The 23,460-nt window shown below is 39.9% G+C and overlaps 1 protein-coding gene and 1 non-coding gene across 5 annotated transcripts in view; both read left to right on the top strand.

Annotated features, from left to right (window-relative positions):
* Positions 1–23,460, top strand: part of ZFR (zinc finger RNA binding protein) — a 52,292-nt gene that overhangs the window by 7,214 nt on the left and 21,618 nt on the right. For 2 of the 4 annotated variants that reach the window (XR_010602131.1, XM_005303840.5), the window contains exons 3-8: positions 12,065–12,347; positions 14,089–14,233; positions 18,412–18,630; positions 19,989–20,236; positions 21,261–21,452; positions 22,618–22,906. Coding sequence is in view for 2 of the 4 variants with exons in the window: in XM_005303840.5 (XP_005303897.1) it covers positions 12,065–12,347; positions 14,089–14,233; positions 18,412–18,630; positions 19,989–20,236; positions 21,261–21,452; positions 22,618–22,906 (1,376 nt within the window). In the remaining 2 variants the exon portion in view is untranslated. Of the gene's footprint in view, positions 1–12,064; positions 12,348–14,088; positions 14,234–18,411; positions 18,631–19,988; positions 20,237–21,260; positions 21,453–22,617; positions 22,919–23,460 lie in introns of all 4 variants that reach the window. The other 2 variants (XR_010602130.1, XM_005303839.5) reach the window with 1 other exon arrangement.
* Positions 7,951–8,087, top strand: LOC112058940 (small nucleolar RNA SNORA66). Its single transcript, XR_002888113.1, has one exon. It is a non-coding gene; the product is annotated as a small nucleolar RNA SNORA66 (small nucleolar RNA).

The following is a 23,460-nucleotide window of genomic DNA, read 5'->3' as shown; positions in this document are numbered from 1 at the left end:
GCACAATAATGAATGGTAAAGAGGAGACAGTGGGAGCTTCTATTTTTCCCCTCTCATACTACAAGAACGAGGTATTCAATTAAAAGGTGGGAAAACTGATGAAAGGAAACACCTTTTCATTCAATGCCTAATTAGACTGTGGAACTCATTGCTACAGAATGTCATTGAGACCAAGAATATAGCAAAATTCAAAGGAGGATTGGGCATTTATATGAACTATAAGAAGATCTGGAGGAGTTATAATAAATAACATTTTGGAAGAGAGAAACACTTCATATGTCAGGGTTTAAACCAGTCTCTTAACTGTTGGGGGTTAGGATGAGATTTTCATGGGGGAACAGATTATTCCACATCTATGTAGGTAGTTGTTGGACATTCCTCCAAGGCATCTGGTGTTAGTGTGGCAGACAGGATACTGGACTAGTTGGATGGTGGGTTTGATCCAGTATGACATTTCCTATATTTCTTTAGGCCTACCCTTGGAAATACAGCTGAACTTGGTCATCCTCAGAGTAGAACAAAGGGTCTCTCATTTTTTTTCCAAAATGTAGTACCTTTTCAAATGTTGGGGGTGTTTTTATAGCATAGAAAACAGTCACTTCTGCTATAATGCATCAACATTATTAATCAACAACTATCAAACGTTAACTCATATATAGTACATTTAGTGACTGTTTCCAAGAGGAATTTCCTCTTCCTCCTTGCAGGAGAGCACCTATATGAGACTTATTTTGGAAGTCCTGTTGTCTGAGGGAGTTTGGGTAGAGTCAAAATTTACTTAGTCCCAACCTTAATTATAAAGCGAAATAATATTTCCATAAGATTAAAATTGCAAGAAATAATTCAATCTTTTGATTGCCTTTAGTTTGATAAGAGCTCTTTCAGTGCTCAGAATTGTAGACAAATGTTGCTGTTACTCCACTAAAGTTTATTGTATGCAAGCACACATTAGATACAATGTGGTAAAAGTTAATCCTCTCACAGAAATAGTATATAGACCATATTCTTTCTGAAAAGTGAGCTGCTTTTCCAGTAATTGCTGCAGATTTAAATAAGTTTACTAATGTGTATTCTACCCAGTTAGTTCATAGATGCCTTAAATGTAGCCATCAAAGACTCTTCAGAGCTTGCTTCCCAAAAATTTGTTTTCTGACCAATCAGGTCAGAGACTTTGCAAGACATGAAACGTTGCATTAACATTGTCATTAACAATAGTTAATAAACCACAGTACTTTCTAACCCTAAAAGACCTGCTTTTGTGCTGCAGGAAGTCCACAGTTTGCTTTCAGGTAAGGCCAATATCAGGGAAGAAAACGGGGCAAGGTTATAGTAGGCCATTATCTGATAAGCCACTGACAATTCTTCCTATAGTCGTTTCAATATAGAAATATAAAAATAACCCTTGCTCTAGCCCCATTTTGTTGACTGATTTATTGATTATATGTTGTTAATCAGAAACCCCAATTTACCATTCTGTGGTTTGGCAGGGTTCCGCCCCAAGATCAGAGCCAGAAGTATTGGGAGTCACTATGAGGATTCCAATGTCAACAGCAGAGACACTCTCAGTTAGGAAAGGCCTCTTGACTTTCTAATATTTTTATTAGGGCTCTTATTAACAATTAAAAAATTTAATTGTGCTATTAATAATAAATACCATTTATTTAAATATTTTTGGATGTTTTCTACATTTTCAAATATATTGATTTCAATTACAGTGCAGAATACAAAGTGTACAGTGCTCACTTTATATTTATTTTTATTACAAATATTTGCACTGTAAAAAACAAAAGAAATAGTATTTTTCAATTCACCTAAAACAAGTAATGTAGTGCAATCTCTTTATCATGAAAGTTGAACTTACGAATGTAGAATTATGTTAAAAAAAACAACCTCTGTATTCAAAAACAAAACAATGTGAAACTTTAGAGCCTACAACTCCACTTATCGCTCAGACAAACAAGTTTGTTTACATTTGCAGGAGATAATGCTGCCTGCTTCTTGTTTACAATGTCACTTGAAAGTGAGAACAGGGGTTTTCATGGCATTGTTGTAGCCGGCATCACAAGATATTTACTTGCCAAATGCGCTAAAGATTCATATATCCCTTCATGCTTCAACCACCATTCCAGAGGACGTGCGTCCATGCTGATGATGGGTTCTGCTTGATAACAATCCAAAGCAGTGCAGACCAACGCATGTTCATTTTCATCATCTGAGTCAGATGTCACCAGCAGAAGGTAGATTTTCTTTTTTGGTGGTTCAGGTTCTGTAGTTTCCGCATCGGAGTGCTGATCTTTTAAAACCACAGCTCATCCCTCTGACTTTGGAAGGTACTTCAGATTCTTAAATCTTGGATTGAATGCTGTAGCTATCTTTAGAAATTTCATATTGGTATCTTCTTTGCATTTTGTCAAATCTGCAGTAAAAGTGTTCTTAAAATGAACAACATGTGCTGGTTCGTCATCTGAGACTGCTATAACATATCTATGGCAGGATGCGGGCAAAATAGCAGGAGACATACAATTCTTCCCCAAGGAGTTCAGTCACAAATTTAATTAACGCATTCTTTTTTTTACAAGCATCATCAGCGTGGAAGCATGTCCTCTGAAATGATGGCCAAAGCATGAAGAGGTATATGAATCTTTAGCACATGTGGCACGTAAATATCTTGCGACGCCAGCTAAAACGGTGTCATACGAACGCCTGTTCTTACATTCTGGTGACGTAAATAAGAAGTGGGTAGCATTATCTCCCGTAAATGTAAACAAACTTGTTTGTTTTAGTGGTTGGCTGAACAAGAAATAAAGAACATATCAGATATTAAACTGATAACTACTGGATTTGTAGGCTTTAAACTTTTACATTGTTTTGTTTTTGAGTGCAGTTACGTAACAAAAAAACCTACATTTGTAAGTTGCACTTTCATGATGAAGAGATTGCACTACAGCACTGCAGATATAAAGTGAGCACTGTATACTTTGTATTCTGTGTTGTAATTGAAATAGATATATTTGAAAATAAACATCCAAAATATTTAATAAATTTCAATTGATATTCTATTGTTTAACAGTGTGGTTAACGATGATTCATTTTTTGTTGATCATGTGAGTTAACTGCCATTAATTGACCGCCCTAATTTTTATTAACAGTTAGCAAAATCACAGACGCTCCAACCCAGCAAAGTAGTCAGAGATCATAGAAATATAGGACTAGAAGTGACTTCAGTAGGTCATTTAATCCAGTCCCCTTCACTGAGGCAGGATTAAGTATTATCTATTCCATCCCTGACAGATGTTTGTCTAACCTGTTCTTAAAATCCTCCAGTGACAAAGATTCCACCGCCTTTGTAGGCCATTAGTTCCAGTGCTTAACTACTTTACAGTTAGGAAGCTTTTCCTACTGTCTAACCTAAATCTCCCTTGCCTCAATTTAAGCCCATTACTTCTTTTCCTGTCCACAGTGGATAAGGAGAACAATTTATCACCCTCCTCTTTATAACAACCTCTTACATACTTGACAGCTGTTATGCCCCACTTGGTCTTCTCTTCTCCAGACTAAACATAACCAGTTTTTTTAATCTTTCCTCATGGGTCATGTTTTTGAGACCTCTAATCATTTTTGTTGCTTTTCTTTAGACTTTGTCCACATCTTTCCCAAAGTGTGGTGGCCAGAGTTGGACACAGTACTACAGTAGAGGCCTAATCAGTGCTGAGTAGAGCAGAAGAATTACTTCTTGTGTCTTGCTTACAACACTCCTGCTAATACATCTCAGAGAATGATGTTTGCTTTTTTTCAATATTATTACACGGTTGACTCTCATTAGGTTTGTGATCTACTATAACCCCCAGATTCTTTTCTGCAGTACTCCTTCCTAGGCAGTCATTTCCCATTTGTGCAATTGATTGTTCCTTTCCAAGTGAAGTACACCTCTACCTCGATATAACGCTGTACTCGGGAGCCAAAAAATCATACCGCGTTATAGGTGAAACTGTGTTATATCGAACTTGCTTTGATCCATTGGAGTGCGCAGCCCCGCCCCCCGGAGCACTGCTTTGCCGCGTTATATCCGAATTCGTGTTATATCAGGTCACATTATATCAGGGTAGAGGTGTACTTTGTATTTGTCCTTGTTGACTTTCATCCTGTTTATTTCAGACCCATTTCTCCAGTTTGTCAAGATCATTTTGAATTCTAATCCTGTCCTCCAAAGTGCTTGTAAACCCTCCCAGCTTGGTATTGTCTGCAAAATTTATAAGCTTACTCTCTATGCTGTTATCCAAATCATTTATGAAGATATTGAATAGAACTGGATCCAGGACCGATCTCTGTGGTTTATTTATGAGACAATCATGTGAGACCGTATCAAAAGCTTTACTAAAATTGAGATATATCACATCATCTGCTTCCCCCCTATCCACAAGGCTTGTTACCCTGTCAGTGAAGGATATTGGGTTGGATTGACATGATTTGTTCTTGACAAATCTATGTTGACTGCTGCTCGTCACCTTATTATTTTCTAGGTGCTTACAGATTGATCATGTGCTCCTTTATCTTTCTGGGTACTTTGGTCTACAATTCCCTGGGTTTTCCTTATTATCCTTTTTATAGATAGGTACTATATTTGCCCTATTCATCCTCTGGGATCTCTCCTGTCCTCCATGAATTCTAAGGAGATAATTGCTAATGGCTCAGATATCTTCAGCCAGTTCTTTATGTATTTTAGAATATAGTCCATCTGGCCCTGCTGACTTGAAGACACACATAACTTGTCTAAATTCTTAACTTGGGCTATGTCTACACTATGGACCTTGCAGCTGCACTGCTGTAAGGTCCCCTGTTTAGCTGCTGTATGCTTCTGCTGGCATAATTAAACCACCCCCAAGGAGTGGTGGTAGCTGTGTTGGCAGGAGACTGTCACTCGCCAACATAGTGCTGTCCATACTGACACTAATTGTAGAGGTTTTTAGAGGTTGGTAGTGTGTTATTCCTCAAAGATTCCATCTGCATTGTGTATGCTCCATCCCCACCCAGATTCTTTGTGCTGACTGTGGAGCCCCGCTGATCAACTCCTCCCCCTCCCAGCGCCTCCTGCGCACCAGGGAACAGCAGGGACGGGGCGGAAAGAGGCGGGGAAGGGTGGGTTGGGAACAGATGCGCTGGGGCCTTGGAGGAAGGGATGGAATGGGGGCAGGGCCTGGGGCTGTGCAGGGGGGAATGGGGGTGAGGGGGTTGGCAAAAAAAATTAAATCAAAATGGGGGTCCTCGGATTGCTAAAGTTTGAGAACTCCTGCTATATATGACTTTTTCTATTAATGTTCCTCCTGGGAGTCACTGCAGCACCAGAACTGAGAGCAAGGAGATTGTATCTCTCCTGTGCTTGCAATGCTCCAGGTGTGATTATGCAGGCAGTGTGGAGGAGATTGGGGAAGCCGAGGATAACAGAGGTGAACAGGCACGGGCTGACAGCATAGGCTGAAGGGTTAGGAATTGGCTGGGTTGGACTAAAGCAAGCTAAGGGGTGCAGGCTGAGTAGGGCAGTGGAAGTAGCGAGAGACAGGGACAGGCTTTGTGTGGGAGACTTGGAGAGAAGCAGAGAGGCTAGATATAGTCATACTAGGGGGAGCTGGAGAAGATGGGTCAGAAAGGTCTGTAATGGCTGGAATACATTCCCCTCAAACTTGAAATAGAACCCAGAATTACAGTGTGCATGTCATTCTCTTTCTAGTGGCTGGTCCAACACAGAGTATAACAGCCTACTTACTACTGTTACCAAATACCTTGTTAACTCAAGTAGTAGAGGTCTATGCTGTGGGTCTAAAGATTCCAACCCTGCTGATTACCTAGACGGGGGCCAATTTGGTTCCACATGGCGCTATGTTTTTTAATTAGTATTTGTTTTTAAATGGGAAATAAGTCTTTTTTGTATGTAAAAAGAGCTCACTGAAAATAAGGATTTTTTCATCCTTGTTTGACCTTCTGTCTACATTTCTCCTGAGTACTTTGTTCCTGGAAAAAAAAAGTCTCCCTTTTGAGAGTCCCTGATATCCTGCCCTTAAGAAAATTTGTCTAAAACATATACGTGACTTTCTGGAGGAACATTATAATCTATCAAATGCAAACATTGCTTGCAGAGCCATTGGAGGCAAGTTTTGCAACAGCTCATGTACATAAGGGGAGAGGGATAGCTCAGTGGTTTGAGCATTGGCCTGCTAAACCCAGGGTTGTGAGTTCAATCCTTGAGGGGGCCACTTAGGGATCTGGGGCAAAATCAGTACTTGGTCCTGCTAGTGAAAGCAGGGGGCTGGACTTGATGACCTTTCAAGGTCCCTTCCAGTTCTAGGAGATGGCATATCTCCATTAATTATAATTATTATTATAAGGAAGGAAATGTCCCCAGGCTTGGTCTCTGCCTATATGACCACTGGGGATAGGAACAAGGCACAGGAATGGATAGAGAGCATCTAAAGCAGCGTTTTTCAAAGTTTGGGATGCAACCCAGTACTGGGTCACGGCATGGAAGGCACTGGGTCTCTCTCGTCAGCATTGCAGGCTAGTCTAAAAATTCCCATTGGCGGTACTGGCCAGCTAAGGCAGGCTAGTGCCTACCTGTTCCGACAACGCACTGCACTCCAGAATTGGCCAGGAGTGGGTCCGGCTTCTAAGCAGGGGGGCCATGGGGCTCTGCGTGCTGCCCCCACCTTGAGCACGGGCTCCAAAATCCCATTGACCACTTTGCTGCCAGTGGGAGCTGGGGGTAGGGGAGCGGTGCCTGCGGGCGAGAGCCGAGTGCCTAGAAGCCGGACCTGCTTCTGGCCGCTTGAGGCAGTCCGCGGTGCCAGGAGAGGTGGGAAGCCTGCCTTTGCACCGAGGCTGGGCCGCTAACTGGGAGCCGCCAGAGGTAAGTCTGCACCCCAATCCCCTGCCCCAGCCCTGAGCCCCCCCAAACCTGGAACCCCTTCTTGCACCCCAAGACCCCCAGCCCAGAGCCCTGACCCCCTGCCCCAGGCCTGAGTGCCCCCCAAAAAATCCAGAGCCCCTCCTGCACCCCAAACCCCTCATCCCCAGCTCCCTTGAGTTGTGAGCATCAACAATTTTCTTAAATTGGGTCCCCAGAAAAAAAGTTTGAAAACCACTGATCTAAAGTACCCTCAGATAGTGAGTTCCTTTAAAATTAAATGAGACAAAATTTATCCATTTATCTAGTATCCTCTGCAAAGACAAATTGCTGTGGATCGGGACTCTAGGGTTTAAGCAAACCAAGAGAGCAGAAGGTAGATAATCCAGAAGTAATCAAATTTTTTGTGGGGTGGAACTTAAAAATTAAAAGATAGGAATGAGTGGGTTGAAAAGAAGTTGGACCCAAAATTGCAGTGTAACTGAAGTTCTCCTTTGATAATTGCTTCTGTAGATTCCCCTGATTGGATGAGAATCAAAGCCATTTGAGGTTCTGCAGAACTACCCAGTGCCTTTTTTTTTTTTTTTTTTTTTTTAACTTTCTTGGAACTTTAAGATTTCCATTTGTATTTCACATGCAGGAAAGTGTGGGTAATCATATCAATGATAAATGAGCCATGCCAGGGTGTGTGGCATTAGGTTATTGGTGGTTTTGTGGGGTGGTTGATTACAATATACCCACAGTGTGCACCATATCTTGTTAATGCACATCTTGTGGGTTATATCCATATGAACAAAAAAATAACCTATGACAGGGAGGGAGTTCTGAAAGGTAGAATCAGTAAAGTGTGACACTCATTAGATAGGGACCAGTTGTGATAGAGTAAAAGAAACTGAAAAAAAGAACCATAGAGGGATTTTTGAGAGTACTGAGCCAGATTTGAAGATTCCAGGGAAGTGTGGTGAGTTCTTCAGAATGCTAAGACTGTAATGATTGACAGTAAGCATCTAAAACTTGCCTAAGAAACTGTCACTTCAGAATACTTTCCTATAATCTTGCAAACTCGATCACTAGCTCTGCATGATGTTGCAGAAGCAAGGGGAACAGGTTTGCTAAAGTAAGCATGGTAATAGAACCTTATTAGCCTTAGAAATCACATGACTAGGGCTGTTAATTCTGTACCATTACAAGACAACTGTTTTTGCCAAACACTAAATATTTTTCAAATTATGATCCACCTTGCTAAACTCTCACTAATGACTGGGAAATTGGTTCCTAGTTACAAATGAGATTTAAAAAAAATCAAGAATAAAATGAAAAAAAGCCTTATTTGGATAGGTATGACGCTAACCAGTATGTGAGCAGTGGTATTGTAGTATAACTTAAACAATAATGAAGCTTTACTACAAGAGTTGCCCGCTCTCAACATTTTTGAGCATTTCATGGTTTAGCTTATTTTTAGTAGCTGCTTGTGATCTCATGAACAACTTCTCTCAAATTCAGGAAATCTCTGTTATTTCCACATGCACAATTCAGTATTGATAAACAGGCAACTGTTTGTAGCCCGTTCTAATGTCTCTGGGTAGCAGTTCTCACCTTTTACCACCAGAAGCCACCCCTCCCAGACTGGTCTGCTCCTGCTCCGCAAGAGGCATAGAGCTTAAGTCGATGTAGTTAGGTCAACGCCATGTCAGGGTAGATGCTGTGTTGCTTAGGGTACATCTACACTACAGGGGGGAGTCGATTTAAGATACGCAAATTCAGCTACGTGAATAGCGTAGCTGAATTCGACGTATCGCAGCCGACTTACCCTGTTGTGAGGACAGCGGCAAAATCGACTTCTGCGGCTTTCTGTCGGCGGCGCTTACTACCACCTCCGCTGGTGGAGTAAGAGCGCCGATTTGGGGATCGATTGTCGCGTCCCAACGGGACGCGATAAATCGATCCCCGAGAGGTCGATTTCTACCCGCCGATTCAGGCGGGTAGTATAGACCTAGCCTTACATCAGACTGTTCCAGCTGACAGCCTAGACTCCAGCCACACCAGGGCTGAAAGCCCAAAGCCACGATAGGGCTCGGGCTGTCAGCTCCAGGCGTCGGGGCTGCCAGTGACCCACATTGATAGTTAAATCAGTGCAAGCACTCCTGGTGAGGATGCACCCCGCCAACAGAAGGAGTTAGCATGAACATGCAAAACAGATTTAATTACTGTGAAAAGCAACAGAGGGTCCTGTGGCACCTTTGAGACTAACACAAGTATTGGGAGCATAAGCTTTCGTGGGTTAGAACCTCACTTCTTCTCTTGCATCTGAAGAAGTGAGGTTCTTACCCACGAAAGCTTATGCTCCCAATACTTGTGTTAGTCTCAAAGGTGCCACAGGACCCTCTGTTGCTTTTTACAGACTCAGACTAACACGGCTACCCCTCTGATACTTAATTACTGTGATGGCTGTACATCAACGTAACTTAAATCGAGTTCATTTTGTAGCATAGACTTGTCTGAGAAGCAGCAGGAACCATTCTCAAGTAGTGGTAGCAACGGCTCCGACCTGTTTCTTGCCCCCATGATTCTTAACATTGCAATGAGGGAGAATTGAAAGAAAATGTGGGCCTGATCATTAAGTCAGTGGCACATCCCCGCATTGATTTAAATGGAACAGGATTGGGCTCTTAGTGATTAAATAAAATTTTTGAGGAGTGGGGAGTGCCAACCAACCTAGACTGTCTTTCAGAAATATAAACTTGCTGGAGCTACTGAAAGGACTGTAGCATCTGATTTTTAGTGAAGATTATAGTTTTTTGAGCGTCAAGTTTAAACTTCTACAACACAAATAAGATCTTCATCCAATTATTTAATTCTTCCTTTGTGTCCTGTGCAATGACTGGCATCAAAATACTATCTCAAAGTGTTTTTAGTTTCAGGACTGTATTACATTTGGCAAAATAAGAAATATATTAAATATGATAACTTGGAGCATTCTTCTGTAATTTCTTGATTTCTTCTTATAAATCTAGTGCTGTATTCAGCAAGAACAAAGCCAGGTGGTTTCAAAGGATTTTTCTGTGATATTCCACCCTTTATTATATTATCATATCACTTTTTCTCCTATAAATTTTGTGTGCGTGGGTATTGTTCACTGTGCTAAAAGATTCATTCTGTTCTTTCCAAATGCTCACTTTTCTTGTGCCTAAATACTGTAGGAGGTTATCCTGGTAGAGACCCATCCCACATAGTTAACTCTGCGCTTCCCTGTTCAGAATCCCCTTCACTTGAAAGATAGCATTTTTTATTTTTTACCTTAGTTTAATTTGATTTGTGATTTTTGAACTAATTGATAATACAGTTGGATGTTCATTGCAAACTAATTTAAAGATGTGTACTATTGTCTTTAAAAAAGGATAACTAAAGGGCATTTTATTAAAATTAGAGTTTTTAGTATATCTTTACGTTTCTGAATAATCATAACAAACAATGTTTTAAACATTCTGTTTGACTTTTTTAAATATAACTGCTGTATTTACTTGGACTTGCCAAAATTGGCAGTATATTTTACTACGTTTCCACTGGTATTGGAATGCCATTTTGATATGTAGACTTACTGCAGTTTTGACATTAAAATGACAGAATCATACAGCATTTTTCTCCTGATAAATTTTGACCAAGCATGAACACTGACAAGTTATAGAAGCAGTAAGCATACCCATAGACAAGAGGTAATACGGTTTTTGGCAGCTAGTGCCAGACTGACTATTGGAAACTTTAGCTAGGTATTATCTCTCTGGTATCTAAGCAAACCCAAAATTACAAATCGTCATCTCGGCCACTGACTCAGTATGCTGTTTTAGCCAAAGCATTTAATATCTCTGTTTTGATTTCCCAGTTTATAAAATAGAGATAATAGTATCCTCATGTAGGTGGTGTGAGTAATTAATAGTGTTATTGGATGAAAGTGCAGGAAACAAATCATGCTGGTGCATGGGCGGTTTGTCAAATAAAAGTTCCTAGCTTTTGTTTTGTAACCCCCATTTCTTTTCAGGGTTGTAATAAGTACTGATTTCTTGGCAATAATTATTTTACTAATTTATTTATATTTTTAAATTAGCCTACCTAAAGTCTTAGGCGTCTTGTATAATGCACTGTATATATATTACAAATCAAAATAGAGCAATAGCAGTTATTAGATTCTACCCTTCAAATAATCACTGCACCTTCTGAGACTGTCCTTCTCTCACTGGACTTTTAATATCTGCCTCTTGTTAGTTAATACTTACCTGTACACTGCTTCATGCATGCACCTTCTGCAAAGGTTGGGGAAACAGATGAGTCTTACAGCATTCTCTGAAGATTGGAAGAATCTTGATAGACTCTTCACACTCATTTCTATAGTACACTTGATTTGGCTACCAGACCTTTTGTTAGTACATCTTTTCTTAGTTTTTTTCTAGATACAATGGCCTACCTATCTAATCTCAATATTTGGAGGGGGGACTCCCTCATCAGAAATTAGTTTCAAAAGTCTCTCCCTATTGAGTTTAGGGATTTTTGCATTGACTTTTAATTAAAACATTTTAAAAGTCACTCTCCTTCATTCAACTGTTCAGTCAACAGGCCTACATGGGGTGGTATATTTTTGGCGAAGTAATTAGTCTTACAACTCCAGTAGCATAAAAGGAATCCTGTATTTTGCCCTGAAAATGCCATGCAAGATGGAATAGTTCAATAATAGCTTTCACGGAAGTAGTAGTTCTTTTTGCAGTGCGTGAGTTGTCAAATATGCTACCCAAAGTATTATTATAGTACTTCCATACCATGCAAAATCTGATTATTTGAGATCTCTTTACTGTTTTGAAATGAAGAGATTGTCTGCCAGTGCCAAAAGGTTTACCTTTATCAGATGGGCCCCCATTTTGTTGAATGTTTCAGCCATAAGCACTTCAGTGTGTAGTGATACTTAAATAATGAGTGCCATAAAAAAGTCTATATATAAAATAAATTAGTGCTTCATGTAAACCTGTAGACCTCTCCCGGATTATTCAAAGCTTAGTTTTAAGACTTTTCTGGTATTTTGAAATTGAATGAAATATTTAGGTATCCGTCTAACATGTTTAGCTGTTGAACTAATGGACTTATTACTCCATGGGTAATACTTACTGTTCTTTTCCAATATAGCCAGCAGCCAGCTTCGGGTGTAGCCTATTCCCATCCAACTACAGTTGCTAGCTACACTGTCCATCAGGCTCCAGTAGCTGCACACACGGTTACTGCTGCATATGCCCCAGCAGCAGCTACAGTTGCAGTAGCCAGGCCTGCACCAGTAGCTGTTGCAGCTGCTGCCACAGCTGCTGCCTATGGAGGTTATCCTACGGCACACACGGCGACAGATTACGGTTATACCCAAAGACAACAGGAAGCCCCACCACCACCTCCTCCGGTCACTACACAAAACTACCAGGTAAGTGCCACTTTGAATCCATCTCAGGTTGGTAGTGATCAAAATTTATCTGATGGATGTTTGGTGATCTGTGTGAAATTAGTTTGATAATCTGTCTAGTTCCCACTGGGCAAATGTCCAAATCGTAAAAACTACCATTAAGTTTAGCAAGCTTGTGATATCTTCTACAAAGGCCAAAAATGGTGGGGGTGGCATGCCCTCTTCTCCAAGTCAAGGTTGAGGCATATAACCAAGGGACTGTGAGGAAAGTTACACCAAGAATGGCAGTACGACATCTGCTTTGTAGAGAGAGCAGATTTCAGTCTCCAGAACTGTTAATCTGGCACTTTTCTCAAGCCCATATTCACTCAATTTAAAAATAAATAAACTAAAAGCCGCCATCATCCCTATCTGCTAATTTAGGCTCAAATACTGCAAACATTCACACATGTGAATAGTCCATTGAAGTCAGTGGGACATGAAATGAAGTCATTGGGGCTCTGTGTGGGCACGTCTGCCCATGTGGCTCTTTTTACAGGGTATGGGTCCAGTTTAATAAATTATTTATTTTGCTATCTCAGCTCCCATTAAAGTTAGTCGGTGCCTCGGAGTCTTCCTGGTTACTGAGGCTAGTATCTATATTTACAGGATTTATGTGAGGTAAATATGCAGGCACTAGTCATATTTAATGTGTAATGTAAAGTATTAAAATTATTTTCAGGTATTAGATTGAAGGTATGGACACTACTATTTTCCTTTATGGGTAAAGCAGAATAAATTGAAAAAGACTGCCCTATTTAAAGGGCCATGTTATAAAATTATCTATTAGGGGTGCCTTCTAGTTTTAAAATACTTATTTTCATTTGATGAAAAGCACTTTAGAAGACCTAGGTGGTATTAATGATTATTTAATTGTTCCCTCTAATTAAAAAAAAAAAAATCCTATAAATAGCCACTTCTGGTTAGAGTCCTGAAAAACAAGCAAGCTCTTTCCCATGGTCTGAAGCAGCAATTAGCTAACATATCCTAATAATTACAGGAGCAGTGCATATGTCTGCTACTAGATGTTGATGCACAGACAGAGAAAAAAGGAGCCTTAAACAAAGAGGGAAAAAAATACAAGGTTGCCAAAATTGCTAGGGAATGAAATGTTACTTTTTAAGCTTCTTAACAAGTGCTGTAAATCCAAGTAGAAAATTCTCTGAACTGCAGAATGGTTGATGAGATATAAAACAGAATGCTTACAAAAGGTTCAGTTAATATATATGTAAATAGGAAAAATGCTACATCAACTTTGTAATACCTAGAAAGTGTTGGTGGGCTTTTTCTTCTTTGTGAAAATACACATTTTGAGCAGGCTTGTGAGTTTTCTTAAAAGTATATAGAATTTCTGCTCTGATATAAATGTAATAGTGGAACAGTCTGACAGTAGCATCTTTCTGTTCCTTAATGGAAATAACTAAGGGGAAAAATGAGAAAATACTTGTAAATGCAAGAGTTGAATTCCTGCTATTTATTGTGTCTGTTAATGTTCATCAAAACTGTTCAGCACTTGTTCTTCTTAGTCTCTGTAAATTAAGATGAAAGATTTTTAAAATATATAAGGCTTCTTTAACTCTAGAATCATATACATATTTAAATGAATTGTTTGACTTAATTCAGTAGACTGTCTCTCCCTATGGATGCCTTTGATTATCCCAGGCCCCAGACATATTTAAGCAGAAACTCAGGTCCTTTCTTTCTGTTTTGCATGCTTTTTAAGGACTCCTACTCATATGTTAGATCCACTGCCCCAGCTGTGGCTTATGACAGTAAGCAGTACTATCAACAACCAACAGCAGCAGCGGCTGCAGTAGCTGCTGCTGCCCAGCCTCAGCCTTCTGTAGCCGAATCGTACTACCAGACAGGTGGGTGGCGTGCATGAAATTCCTTGTTGGTCAGTGCCAAACAGTGTGCCGCTTTGTTTTTTAAAAACGTTTCTTTGGATACCTCAGACAAATTGATTTTTATTCTTAGCTTTATAATGTAACCCTTATAAATATAAATGTATGGACAAAAATCCTGCTGTTACCCAACACTTAATAAGAAGACATTGCCTCAAATAGCTTTCTTGCCTAAAAATAAACACACTTTTTTCTATGTAAATTGAATTTAACAATTTTTTCTGTTTTAAAATATGTTGTGCCTACGAAGTTCAAATACACTTTGGCTGGCCAGGAAGAGACCTGGACAAGAAAAGGATTTTTGAACACGGTTTTGTTATATTAAATAGTACCAGTCAGTATTAACCCATTTTGGCCATCGCAAAGTTTAAATCCTGTTTTTAAACAGGTTTTAAAGCTTTATAATGTTGGTGTGGATGGGAAATTAAAGGCAAGCTTTAGCTATAGGGTGGGAGAAGGTTTGCTTAAAGAAAGCAATAGGGTGAGCAAGTTGCTTAAGAACATGACAGAAGTCTGTGGGGAGAGAGACCAGTTACTGTGTATGTGGTTTTAAAAAAATGCCATTTGTACAGTATATGGCTGCAGTTTAAAAAAAATGGTATTAGGAGGGGCTTTAAATCCAATAACAAAGAGAAGGCACAGTTTGAGACCTACATTCAGAGTTCATACTTAATGCCTCTCACTCTCCAGCAAGGGGAGGCACTCTTCTCTGCTCAACAGAGGAATACAGTGTGAACTTAAGTGTCATTAACTCTAGGGCCCTACCAATTTCACAGCCATAAAAAACATGTCACGGACAGTGAAATAAGACCTTCCCTGTAAACCTGATCTCCCTGAAATCTACTAGTTCAGCAGGCCTGGGGAGGGACAGGACTTGTCCTTCCCCAGTATAATGTTATGGGAGGAGATCAGACCTACCTCGCAGGCAGTGCAGAAGTGAGGGTAAAATACCCTCACTTCTGCGCTGCAGCAGCCCCAGGGTTTCTGCCCTGTGGCTCCTGCTGGCGTTCGGGGTGCCCAGATGGGGGGCTGCCGCCCCCTTCGGCTCCTGCAAGGGTTTGGGGTTCCCAGGCTGCAGGTTTTTGCCCTCCCACCCCCCGCAGCTCCTACAGGGGATGGGGGTGCCTGGGCTCCAGCCTGGGCTTGGGGGTGCCGCCCCTTGCGGCTCCTGCCCGGGCTCAGGGCTTTCTCCCCTGGCTCCAGCTGGGGCTCGGGGTGCTTGGGTTTGGGCCTTTTTTCCCCTCCTTCCCTCTTCTTCCCCCTCTCTTCCCCTCCCCCTCCCCCCATTGTTACTGCCAGAGCTCAGGCACTAATTTTTCAACTTGGCATGGACCCAGTGGCCCCATGCATTAATCTGCCACTGACCGTGACTAGTAGCTGGGAGCCCCTAGTAGATCGGACCTACCATCACCTCCAGCTTCAGGAAACTCCACAACTGCTGCCTTCAGAGCCCAGCTCTGAAGGCAGCACAGAAGTGAGTATGGCAATCCTGTGACCACCTTGTAACAGCTCTGGGATCCCCCCTGCCCCACAGTCCCCTTTTGGGTCAGGATCTCCATGGTTACAACACTGTGAAACTGACTAATTTTAAAACCCTCTAGCCCTGAAATTGACCAAAATGAAGTGTGAATTTGGTAGATCCCTAACTATCTCTCTCTAGTTTACTGGAATTCTGAAAGGAGTCAGTTCAGTCTTCATGTCCAGAAAATAGTTGTAACCTGAGATGTACATACAGAAGAAAAACTTTCTGAATGTTTGTTGCCATGCCATGCCAAGGCTTTCAAGATTGTGCGAGGTTCCCATGACCTGGGAGGCCTATATGGAGTCAATGGGAAGTAGTACAACTGGGAAATTCCAGATCGCTGCTGTATGGGTTATAGAAACCTAATACAGCAATAAGAGGCCAAAGAGAGAATTGGACACAAGTAGAAATTATTCTTCTGTGATTGTTGTTGGACCATCTGTAGATTACTTTGCTAAATTGTGAGTACCATATTAGAGAAGGGATTTTGAGGAGGTTGAGAAGGATCAAAAGAAGCAAGGGGGATTATTTTCCGTGCCATTCTGGAAAAATTGGTATTCTCTGGTTTCAGAATTCTAAAGGAAATAGTAAAGGTAGATGCAGATATGCAGTCTAAACAAGAAACAAAGTCTAGGACTCAACACTAAATACTCCTGAAGCTATGGGAACAGCAGGCTAGAAGTGTGTGACTCACAAAAATCATAAAAATGTAGGCCTGGAAGGGACCTCAAGAGGCCATCTAGTCTATCCCCCTGTGCTGAGGCAGGTTTAAGTATATCTAGACTATCCCTGACAGATGTTTGTCTAACCTGTTTTTAAATCCTCCAGTGATTAGGATTCCACAGCCTCTCTAGGGAACCTGTTCCAGTGAGTTAGAAAGTTTTTTTCCTAATTAGTTTGAAGGTAACCTTTTTGCCCTGAAGTGAGTGAAACCTGTGGTATTTCCTACCAAGTACAGCAGTAGAGGAACAACTAGAACAACTATGTTACTAAAGGACAAGAGAGAGATTTTACAGGAAATAATATTCTGGGATATTTATGCATAGCTAGTTTGGACTTGAAGGGTTTTTGTGGCCTGAGCCTGTAGTAGTGTTCTTTGTGTGAAAACACCATGTTCCTGGCATAGTATCCTTTTTTTTTTTTTTTTAAGGAAGTATTAACAGGTTTACAAATCCTTGCCATACAAATATCAGAAACAAAACAGTAATCATTAATCTTTTGTTTAGAGACATGCATGAATATAGTCATCAGCTCTCTCTTGCATCTGAAGAAGTGAGGTTCTTACCCACGAAAGCTTATGCTCCCAATACTTCTGTTAGTCTTAAAGGTGCCACAGGACCCTCTGTTGCTTTTTACAGATTCAGACTAACACGGCTACCCCTCTGATAGCTCTCTCTTTGTTCATCAGGGAGTTAGCCACATTAAAGAGTGAGCATTGTTAACAACACCTATGATGTTATTTCTAGTGATTTTATTAAATTGAGTGAAATCTCTGATTATACATAATTAATGGACCAGGCATGTCTATCAAATGTTAATAGTTTGGAAAAAAGGACACTTGCTGGGTGGGTTTTCTGGTGAATGTACGCTGAGTGTTTACTACTACTCATAACACAAGAACTAGGGGTCACCAAATGAAATTAATAGGCCGCAGGTTTAAAACAAAAGGAAGTATTTCTTCACACAACGCACAGTCAACCTGTGGAACTCCTTGCCAGAGGATGTTGTGAAGGCCAAGACCGTAACAGGGTTCAAAAAAAGAACTAGATAAATTCATGGAGGATAGGTCCATCAATGGCTATTAGCCGGGATGGGCAGGAATGGTGTCCCTAGCTTCTGTTTGCCAGAAGCTGGGAATGGGAGACAGGGACTGGATCACTTGATGATTATCTGTTCTGTTCAATCACTCTGGGGCACCTGGCACTGGCTACTGTCAGAAGACAGGATACTGGACTGGATGGACCTTTGGTCTGACCCAGTAGGGCTGCTCTTATGAGTACTGAATAAAAGGTAACCCAACCCAATATCTAAGTATCTATTTGTCCTCTGTCTATTTTCTGGGTATGTAATTGGTATGTTAATTTTTCCATAATAGCGTCCTTCTATGCTTTTTTAAACCATTCTTCTATGGTAGAACTTTTTTCTTTTTTTTTCTTTTTCCCCCTCCAGTGAGAGGTTATAAATTACTGAGCAGCTACTAGCAGATGAGAGATTAGGCATTATCTTTTATATATATATTATTATACTTGTGTTGCTTGGTTTTTCATTTTCAGCGTAGCCAAAAAGTATTTTGAATACTACAAATAATACCAGCATCTGTGTAATATGCGTCTGAATTTTTGTCAGTTAATGAGCTTCAAACTAAACCCTTAAGAAAAATGCCTGGTTGTATTTAGAGAAGAAAAGTGAAATGGGTTATGCAGATGCGCTTTGGGATTGTATTCATTTTATTACATGGTCATTCTCTCTGGCATATGTGTTTTGTAACACAAAAATCCTCATTTGTTATATGCTTAGTTACTTGTATATAATTGAATGTAATTATTTTAATGTAGTTTGAAATTCTCCTAGTCTCAAATGTTTAAATCTTTGTACAACTTTACTCTTCTATCTTAATTAGCTCCAAAAGCAGGATATAGCCAAGGAGCAACTCAGTATACTCAAGCCCAGCAAACTCGACAAGTGACAGCCATAAAACCAGCCACCCCAAGTCCAGCTACAACTACTTTTTCCATATATCCAGTATCCTCCACTGTGCAGCCAGTAGCAGCTGCAGCAACTGTCGTTCCATCCTATACTCAGAGTGCTACTTACAGTACAACAGCAGTTACTTACTCTGGTAAGAATTTTGCATGTTATATTACTATGCGGTTTGTGAGTCATGTTATGGAAAAGGATTTTGTAGGCTCAAAAAATTGGTAATTAAGTTTGTGTTTAGTTGTGTCATAAAGCACCAAGAAATATTCAGCCAGTTAGATCACTATATTGGCAGAGTATTCGGACATATTTTTGGACGAGAACAATAGTTGTATGTGGTCCTGTTTTGTTGTACATAATCAAAGCGATTGCAGCACTGCTTGGATAGTTTTTGGTGGTGGTCAAGTATGGGAAGGGAGCAGAGACCATGGAATGGAAAAAAACAGACAATTGTCCAAAGAAAATGTTTGGGAGGCAATGTACCACCATCAGACAACAGTTTTGAAGAGTAGACTGGGCAATCCAGAGTAAAACTTAGACTTTGAATTACTTTCATCTCACGTGGGAGGAGGGGGTGGTACAAGAGCTTTGCTCCAAACATAAGAGATTCAAGGCTTGATTAAAAGTGGAAGGAATCCTGTTTTGCTTTATAACCAGATGGTAATCAACTGGAAGGTTGCAGCTGCTTGGATCTTTTGGTATCCTGTTTAAATGGGACATTTAAAATGTTCCTTGAAACAGGAAAAGCCTAATCAGTGGATTCAAGTAGTTGAACACTAGATGTGGAGAGTTTATGGGAAAACTGGCTCAAAGGTATGAAAACACAGTTTTCTTGATTTATTCAACTGTGGTACTAGAAATTAAGATGTGAATAGATAAGGCAAGTTACAGAGAACCAAGCAGGCCAACACTTTGTTTGCACCAAAGTGCATCTGAGGGTGCTGGATGGTTAAATACCGAAGAGAAGAGGCTCCTAAGCACTGTTGTGGTTTTTGTTTCACACCCATTTGTGTCCTTTTCTTTGCATTTTGAATCTTGCACCATAAATTGTTGCTTATTAATAAACCTGGGTTTGAAGAAATATTCATTTCTAGTGGCTTTTATCTCCTCTTTGCTGTGCACACCCAGCCCTCCCAGATGTACCAGGAACATTGACACATTCTTGAATGGCAGCTTTGATACTGCTGCCAGCATAGTGGACCGCAGTATATTTAAAATTGTATAGCTACAAAGATCTGTCTGAGAGAATACATACCCCTGACATAAGTGGGAAATGGTATTTAAATTTGTACATCATAAAAAGTCAAGTAAAATTCTGATTAAGTGATAAGATCATTTGACCACACATTGCATCTCAGGACCGTGTCAAAATGTTTAGATCACAAAATGTACCTTTATGGAAAAAAATTAAATGTCATGCAGCATCCCTGGAACTAGCTTGTGTGTAACTGTGATATACAATGTGTTGTAATGTAACATTATCATATTTTGATCTTTGAGGTACCTCTTATTCCGGCTATGAAGCCGCAGTATATTCAGCAGCATCGTCCTATTACCAGCAGCAGCAGCAGCAACAGAAACAGGCGGCGGCAGCGGCGGCTGCTGCTGCTGCAACAGCTGCCTGGACAGGGACCACCTTTACTAAAAAGGCACCATTCCAAAATAAGCAGCTGAAACCAAAACAACCTCCCAAACCACCACAGATCCACTATTGTGATGTTTGTAAAATCAGTTGTGCTGGACCACAGGTACCTGTATTACATGACATTCCACTGTACCTCTTAGTCATCGTTTCATATAGCTAAAAACAGGCATTATTTAAGAACAGTTGTGGATTGAGGAAATTATTTAAATAACTTTGCTCTAGAAGCAGTTTGAAAATGTGTACCACTGTGAAAAGGAAATACTGATGTTTGTGCTCTATGTGAACAGCTGAATTCTACTTCCCACCCTAAAAGTTTACATTTTCCATTTGAAGCACTGTTCTGCTCAGAAGCAAACTTCCTGGGGAAAACTCTCTTCTCAGACCCATAGACCCTTAAGAATTTAAGCTTTTATAAAATTTGTCCTTGAAAAATAATCTACTTTGTAGTATTCTGTTTCTACTTCTAGCACCCCAGTCTAGTTTTGAAATAGCTAAATGTAGTACTGTCTTGCCAGGGCATTCAGATTAAGACAGCAAAGAACATGAGTTTTTTACACATTTGGTTAGAATATTTGTTGTTCTGCATGTCATGTTAAAAAACTGTCATTGTTTTCTACTTCTCCTCCCACTTGGACTGCCCCTTCCCACGCAAGGACACTTTCAATTTTAAAAGTTTTACTTTGCACCTGGATGTATTTATTCAGTGTCTCCTTCTGAATTAAGTTCTTTGGGGTGCTCTAAATCACTCGGGACTTGGGTACAGCCTACTGGATAAGATCACTTGATTGTTAATATTGTCAATGCCAAGTGACAGATATTTGATGATTTGGGAAGTAGGAAGGTGAAAAAAGTCCTTACTGCTTTTTACCAACTATGGAGTTCTGTATATCATGAAAGGAAAATTATTTCCTGGTCCTTGCCAGCAGTTGGCTTATGCCTCAAAGCATGTGCACAATAAAATGGCAGTGCTATGTATAGGAAATATGTTTCCTAGCAAAACTAAGTGTTGATGATTATTTCTAGCTTATAACCTATTGTATATTTTATAGCATCATATGATTGACATAATTAATGGAGTAAAAATAATTTATTGAGGATGTATGCTTTTTCACTGCATTTTTAAATAGACTTATAAAGAACATTTGGAAGGCCAGAAACACAAAAAGAAAGAAGCGGCATTAAAAGCATCTCAGAACACTAGCAACAGCAGTACTTCTGCTCGTGGAACTCAGAATCAGTTGCGCTGTGAGCTCTGTGATGTGTCTTGTACAGGAGCAGATGCATATGCTGCCCATATTCGTGGAGCTAAACATCAGAAGGTAGGAATGGAGGTTGTTCGTAACTCTAAACAAACCATTATGGTTGTTCTTTCAAAAGTTTACAACTGAACATTGATTTAACACAGCTTTGAAACTTTACAATGCAGAAGAAAAATGCTGCTTTTAACCATCTTAATTTAAATGAAACAAGCACAGAAATAGTTTTCTTACCTAGTCAATTTTTAAAAAACTTTTCATCTATTTTTTAGCTTACGTTTTCTAGTTTACGTTTAACACAATATTTTACTACATTTGTGTTTTATTTTTTTGGCTTTGCTGCTCACTGATTGCATACTTCCAGTTCCAAATGACGTGTGTGGTTGACTAGTCTGTTCATAACTCTGGTGTTTGTAACTCTGAGTTCTACTATAGTTGTCAAACTTTTAAGATTAATCTACCGTTTTTATCCCCTTCTCCAACCTCACTTCCCCTATTGTACCTTTTATTGAGCACTAAATGATTCTTTTTTTGGAGTCTGTCAATATTTCTTTTAAATCTGATCTGTCAGAAAACTGAAATTTAATTGTATTAAGGTGTCCTGCAAAGGACTTGATATGATATATAAAGGAAACCTGAATACTTGTTTTCCTGCTTGTTTTTTACTGTATATAATATCAGGAATGTCATTTGCTGAAAGACCTGTTATTGCTCATGTCAGTCTGTGTTGTGTAATCTCGTACTTTAAATGATGGGGCAGAGTTATTGAATCTTTAATAAAGACTTCTGTTCTCCAAAGTGTTCATCAGTCATAGTAGTTAAAATAGTTTAGTAAGCTCCCCACCAAGGTGCATGGAAGGCGGAAGAGAGCACATGAAATCTTAAACAATTTGACTAGAAATCCCTCCACCATCTCGGTTTCTTGGCTTTTTTGACTCTTGACTCTGATGTCACGTTTTCACTAGTTGTCCAGTCATCGTGGAGTTTTTCTGGGATAGATAAGGCCAGTATTTCTAATGTAAAAAGCAAGCAGAGAAAAGTTTAGAGGACTGAAACTTCTATTCATAAATCATTAAAGAAACAAAAAATTGACACAAGTTCATTTTTTTTCCCCATGTACAGATCAACTTTTTAAGGATATTAGCCATATTATTTTTTTTAAATGTAAACCAAGTGGTTCATGTTTTTTAATGAGGAGCCTATTAATTTTTTTTTTTTATGGTTTTAGGTGGTTAAGTTGCACACAAAACTTGGAAAGCCCATTCCTTCAACTGAACCAAACGTTGTTACCCAGTCTACTTCCTCAACAGCTGCATCTGCTTCCAAACAGACTGCCTCTGCTTCAAATATTGCAACTAGCAGCAGCACTGTGAACTCCTCCGTTACATCTTCTGCAGTGAAAATTCTTACTCCCACAGCAAGCACACCAATTAACTCCGCATCCAACAGCAAAGTGTCCGTAGTTGCTGCTAATATACCTGTAAAGAAAATATCTACACCGAAAATAAACTTTGTTGGCAAGTACAGAAGTCAGTCTTCATTTTGAAATCTAACCTATTATAAGGATTTAAAATGTATATGTATCTAGTCTCTATGGTTTCAGTGCTGCAAACACTTCTGCATATGCATAACTTTATGCATGTGAGTTACCCATGTTAACTTTGTCCACATAGAGTAATCCCCTTGAAGTCAAGTGCATAAGTGTTGGCAGCATTGAGGGCTATGTGTTTTATGTGATATAAACATGCAGTTCTGGTATGCTTTCCGTTTTTTTATCCTGTTAGCAAAAAATGTATCTTATGAAAGCAGTTGTACAGTGGGTTACTTCTGAAAGCAAAAAGATTGCTCATCTGAATACCTTTAATATGGAGATATACTTATCTCGTAGAACTGGAAGGGACCTTGAAAGATCATTGAGTCCAGTCCCCTGCTTTCACAACAGGACCAAGTACCACCCCCCGATCCCTAAATGGCCCCCTCAAGGATTGAGTTCACAACCCCGGTATCAGAGGGATAGCCGTGTTAGTCTGTATCCACAAAAACAATGGACTCTCCTCGTTTCTTTGGTTGG

This window comes from Chrysemys picta, chromosome 6 (genome assembly GCF_011386835.1).
Source record: "Chrysemys picta bellii isolate R12L10 chromosome 6, ASM1138683v2, whole genome shotgun sequence".
Lineage (NCBI taxonomy): Eukaryota > Metazoa > Chordata > Testudines > Emydidae > Chrysemys > Chrysemys picta.
The sequence above is the reverse complement of the archived record's forward strand: the minus strand, read 5'-3'. Positions and strand labels throughout refer to the sequence as shown.